The sequence below is a fragment of the Xyrauchen texanus genome, chromosome 5 (assembly GCF_025860055.1).
Source record: "Xyrauchen texanus isolate HMW12.3.18 chromosome 5, RBS_HiC_50CHRs, whole genome shotgun sequence".
NCBI classification, from domain to species: Eukaryota; Metazoa; Chordata; class Actinopteri; order Cypriniformes; family Catostomidae; genus Xyrauchen; species Xyrauchen texanus.
The window spans coordinates 7,535,835-7,541,834 of NC_068280.1; the positions used below are offsets into that span (position 1 = coordinate 7,535,835).

The 6,000-nt window shown below is 36.5% G+C and overlaps 1 protein-coding gene across 1 annotated transcript; it reads right to left on the reverse strand.

The window, feature by feature from the left end:
- Positions 1-1,214: 1,214 nt before the first annotated feature.
- Positions 1,215-4,923, reverse strand: LOC127644450 (gap junction alpha-8 protein-like). The gene is given in 3 exon segments (XM_052127637.1): positions 1,215-4,239; positions 4,241-4,383; positions 4,792-4,923. Coding segments are annotated over 2 exon segments (1,152 nt in total). The 5' UTR covers positions 4,369-4,383; positions 4,792-4,923; the 3' UTR covers positions 1,215-3,215.
- Between the last annotated feature and the right edge of the window lie 1,077 nt (positions 4,924-6,000).

Genomic DNA, 6,000 nt, shown 5'->3' on the forward strand with positions numbered 1-6,000 from the left:
TCCTTTACCATAATATCGCTAATCAAGATGATTATTTTACCAAAGCAGTTCTCTAATAAAGGTAATAACTTTCTTTAGAAATAATGTGAAACGTTGACAGTCTCCAAAGATTATTGATATGAGGGACAATAATAATCAGTCCTTAAAGGGATAGTTCACCTTAAAATGAAAATTACCCCATAATTTACTCGCCCTCAAGCCATCCTAGGTGTATATGACTTTCTTCTTTCAGCCAAACACAATCGGAGTAATATTAAAAAATATCCTGGCTCTTCCAAGCTTTATAATGGGAGTGAATGGTACCAAAAGTTTGAAGCCCAAAAAAGCGCATCCATTCATCAAAAAAATAATCCATACGGCTCCAGAGTGTTAATAAAGGCCTTCTGAAGTGAAGTGATGTATTTTTGTAAGAAAAATTTCCATATTTCTAACTTTATAAACTATAATCACTGGCTTCCGGTAACGGACGTCCGCACGTTCACAAAAGAGTCGAGTTCCGGCGTATGACGTAGGTGTAGCGTAAGCTCTGGTGAGAAGTGACGGGATCATTTTTATTTCTGAGTGAACTAACCCTTTAACTGTAGAAGTCTGTTTGCTTGAATTCTGACATTTGTTTTTAGGCAAAGCAATTATATTCTAGTAGTAATAAATAACTTTAGAAATTACCTCAAACTCTGACATTTTCCAGATGCAAATGATGATCCGGAGCTGGCGGGGCCAGCAGAGATGATCATGCTGTTCCACGTCGATAGATGACAGTTTATCATCTAACATCACTGTCATATCCGTACTTAAAGTACACGAAGAAGAGCAATGCTAATGCTAGCTAGAGAACTACTGAATGCCCCTTTAATGAAAATGTAAAAATACAGAAATTTTGTTTGATGGTGTAGGAGTAAGATAGAAAATGTCATTATTTCAGTATAAAAACAATATAAGTGAATGGAAAGTCCCCAACATGATAGAAAAACAAATGTGTGTGTGTGTGTGCATTATATACTCTGTGTTTTTAGTTTCTTTATGGGTAGGACTAGGGTTAGTCTGTAGTGCTTATAAATAACTATATGAAAACAATACAAGTCTGTGGTGTCTTCATTTAGATGACATTTTAGATCCATTTTGTTGGAAAGAAACAGCTTGTGTGTCAACTTTGAGTGGATGCATTTTCACATTTCGTGATATGAATAAATACTGGCAGACTGCCTTAACCACACATGAACTTTTATTGGCTATTTCCACAGGTTTTAACTTATGATCATTTATCAGTAATACAAGTTAGTAAAAAGGATGTTTTGTGTTTAAGAAATGTAAAAAAAAAATAGTAAAATAATATAAAAGCAACAGAAGACCTTAAACAAATTAATTAAAAATGACTTTACCAAATTTGCCAAAACTCAAGAACCAATAATCATTAATGAGATGTCATTTTTGCATCCCCACCCCCAAATCTTTCATCTTAACCCTTTTTATCCAATGCAAAATATAGAATCAGCTGTCTGTCACTTCTTTGCATATCAGCTGGAAAACTTCACAGTTGCATCACTGCACAGCTGGTTGTCTGTTTTTTTGAATTTCACAGGTAATGAAAGAAAGCTTCTCTTGACCTACTTTATGGCCTTTATGTTCTATTTAAGTCTGCCAAAAGCATCATGTGTGTTTTTGGCATTAAGTAATACATTATTCATACACAACACATAACCACCAAAAAGTGGATGAATACATGAAAGGAATAGTGATGTGCAAACAAACAAAAAGTTTTGAATTTTTTGTCATTCAATTCTTTGCACTGCTTGAAAGGTTTATCAGCAACATAAAACAAATATTGAATATTAAACCATGAGCATAAAAACAAAAAATTTAATAAAAATAAATAAATTTGAAAAGCAAAAAAAAAAAAAAAAACAGGCAGTATGAACTCTTTTGACATTTGTTTTTAAACATTTCATTAAATTTTTTTCTTATGACTTTGGTAGAACTGTGAAATAATTCAGAAATAAAGGACAGACAAATAGACATTTTGATTGGTCAGAATTTTCCCCACTCATGTAAAACAAAAGAGGCAAAAAGTAGTACTTTTCTTTTCAAATGAAACTTACATGACATTTAGAATCATATCATTTAGAAACTTTTTTTTGTTGTTTTTTTTGCTATGTATCACACTAATGTCTAAGGCCTACCTTTTATTTTAAGTTAAATCAGTGGTGGATCACTTTTATTCTTATCCTCTGAAATGTTTTATAGTGGCCTTTTTTAAAAACTAGTGTCATGGAGGGCAAAAGTGTGAACGTGTTTTTTCCAACACTGTAAAGGATGTCTGACCGTCTGTAATGACACGTCCTGTAATGTTGTTTTATTGTCTCTCGTTGAACAATACTTTGTGCTGATTGAGCATGATCTTTATCATAATGGCTGCATGCGCAGTGAGACTAGAAAGAATGTGGCCTACAATCTTTTCTACTGCTAATGCAATTATTACAATTATCGTTAAATACATTAACTTACATTTAATGAAATTTATCTCAATGTAAGTGAGTGAAACAGTTGATCATCATAGTATGCCATGATGATCAACTGTGCAATGACACTATCAGCATTTGTTTCATTATGTTCGCACATGCACATATCCATGACAGATGTTGCAGTAGCATATACATAAAAAACAATAAAATTGATTGAGTAATTATCATGTATGGTTGAACTTATTGAGGTGAAAAGAATGATGCCCTGACAGTTTTTTTATCAGAATAATAATAATAACGAAATATCGCATACAACACTTAGCTAATGGCTAATCAAATAATGTAAACATCAGAATCTCACCTTAGATAAGTAAAATTCTGGATAGAAAAACTTATTATTAAAAAAACAGCACATATTTTCCTACATAAATTCTCCAGAGACACTCCTCCCTATGTAGACTTAGCTACTGCAGATCTCTACCTTTGGTTTGTTAATGTTTTAAATCTGTTTGATTTGTAAAAACAGTACAAAAAATACTGCTGTATAAAAAAAAAAGTGTATCAAGCTCTCATGTTTCCTCATGAAAATTGCACAGCATTATTTTAAAAAATCTTTTTCCTCTTCAAATTAATAAGCTGGTATTATAAGTGTCATCACAGTTGCCGAAAGGCACATCTCTTTCTCTCACTAGTTTTTACTTTCTTCAGTATAACTACACTTTATATTGCTGCACTTCTAATCCAGTTCTATATTATTCATACTGTCAAGTCATCTGACCTTGCACGGCTGCTGGCCTTGCTTAGGCTGCTTAGCGGTCGTGTATCTTCTATCGTCTCACTGGCTTCCACGTCCGCTTCCACAGCCAACTCATCCTCTTCTTCGTCCCTACTTAGAACTCCGGTCACACTTGGCCTTATCACAGTCATCTGGGCATAAGAGGGCAGCGTTTCGTCATACACCTTCGACACGTCTTTCTTGGGTGCCGATGCCTCATTGGATTTCTCCCCAAATGACTTGTAAGAAGTCCCTACTACCTCTGTCATGGTGAAGAAGTGCGATGTGGCTTTGTCCTCTTCCAATAGCTTGTAGCCTTTAGCTTTCTGGATAGAGGAGTCTGCCATGGAAGCCAAGGCCTTCTCGGGCACCCCTGGTCCCTCAACTTGTGGCCGGGCTGGTTTACGGAACACAAAGTGGATCTTTTTCAGACCTAAATGGCTAATTTCCACAAAGTTGAGGAAAAGCGAGACACAGGCCACAGCCAGCATGAAGATGATGAAAACAGTTTTCTCCGTAGGTCTTGAGACAAAACAATCAACCGTATTTGGGCATGGCCAGCGGCTGCACTTGTAGAGTGGCAGGATTCGGAAGCCATACAGATAGTACTGACCCACCACAAAGCCTACTTCAAAGAGAGTCTTGAAGATAATGTGGCAGATATAGGTCCTTAACAGAGTGCCCTCTAGACGGAACTTCTTGCTGCCCTTTGTGCTTGTCTCCTTGGGTGTACGGAGACTACCCTGATCGGGTGCAAGTGGCAGCCTTTCCTCATTTTCTTGCAGCCTGTTTAGCTCTGCCTCCTCCCGTTCTTTGCGTTTTTCCTCCATATGTACATGGTGGACCGCATGACCCACGTACACCAAAGAGGGTGTGGAAACAAAGATGATCTGGAGTACCCAAAGCCGAATGTGTGAAATGGGGAAGGCCTCATCATAGCAAACATTCTCGCAACCTGGCTGCTGCGTGTTGCACACATAATCCGACTGTTCGTCACCCCACACGAACTCCTGCAGCGGTGCCCAGGATGAGGATTCGGAAGATGAAGAGGACGGTCAGCCACACCCTACCGATTACCGTTGAATGCTCGTTTACTTCCTCAAGGATGTTACCTAAGAAACTCCAGTCACCCATGGTTGACTGTCAGCACTGCAGATAGGAAGAGCAAACAAAGAAATGCTTGATATTGGGCAGCGATATAAACAATTTTTGTGTTGAAATTTTAACAATAGAGAATGTAAAAGTTACATTCCATAATGTAGGTTGACCAGAATAATATACAGATGCAAAGATGGACAGTTTGGTAAAAGATAATTTAGTCTGTGACAAAAATAATTCAAAACTTATTTACATCATGTTGCAGCATCAGTTCCATCAGATAATCATCTAGTATACGCAATATCCTTTAAAAAAACAATCAAATCAAGCCATGACTTTATATATACCCTAGTCAAACAAACAAGCCAAACAAGTGTATAGGTATGCACCCCCTCTATAAATTCACATCAACATTCAAAAGTTAGCCAGACTGTTAATGGTGTAAAATGGGCAACTTGCCACAGAAAGAGCTCCAGAGTATTTGCGTTCCACCTTCTCTTGGCACACTGTGGTGTGAAGTGAACTTTTTGCTCTATGGTTCCCACCTATGGCCTACAATCCTTGTCGCCCGAGTGAGCAGAAGTGAATGAATCCAGTCTGATGGTTGGTTTTTAGTTTGCTTCAATTTTTAAGCTGGGAGCCAGACAGCCTTTATTAAGAGGGCGACGAATGGTGACGCACAGTACAATAGGATTCACAAACACAAATGGGAATGTATGTGACACAGGCATTTGGAAAAGTGTGATTTTAGAGGAGTAAACTTGACATGGCGCTTACTAAAAGCATGTGTCTTAGTAGACAAGGCTTTTTCTGTGATATTTACTATTCTGTCATATACTTTAGCTCAAAGGAACTGAGCATTGAATTGGAAAGATGGGCTCATCAGAAAAAGATGAAAGTTGTATAAAGCAAGCCTAAATATGATTTTGACGTTTCCCATGCATGTTTGTCAATGGTTCACATTTATTTTGTAACCCTGTACAAAATATAGAAGGCTAATGCTATGCTAAATGCTAAAAACATCATAGAAATTTGTGATAAATCTGTTCAACTTTGAAAAATATGGTAGCTAAATGGTTTTAAGGCATGCAACAGGCTAGTTTGATCATTAGCAAAAGAAAGCTAATCTGCTTTGTGGAGTACTTAAATCTTTGAACTTGACTTATTTAAAATAAATAAAGCATTATCAAACAAACATGTAAATGTTTTGGTGTGACTCCTTGAGACAAAAACACACTAAGGAACCAGATATTGTTTTGCAGTATAAACTACTGATACAGTCACTGTAGTGCATCCCTTACAAAAAATCTAAACTAGCTCTAATCTAATCTTTCCGCTTGTTATATTTACATTCAAATTAGCTTTTGATTCACCACAAATGTTTGCCAGAAGTTTGCAGATCTTCGATGGTAGTGGTGAACCTCTGGCAAACCTTTAGCAACATTGGACAATTTGCAGTGAACTCTCAATTTTCGTAAGGATTTCCTGATAAATGGTTGATAACACTGCTAGTCCAAACTAAAGTAAAATACAATTTAATATTTTTTTCAATATCTCATATGACCCTCTGACATAATGCTTCATGCATTTTTAACAAAACAGAATCATTATAATCTCCATTTTACCTTCATTCAGGGAATGTATGAAAGGGAATGTAAATTTGGTTGT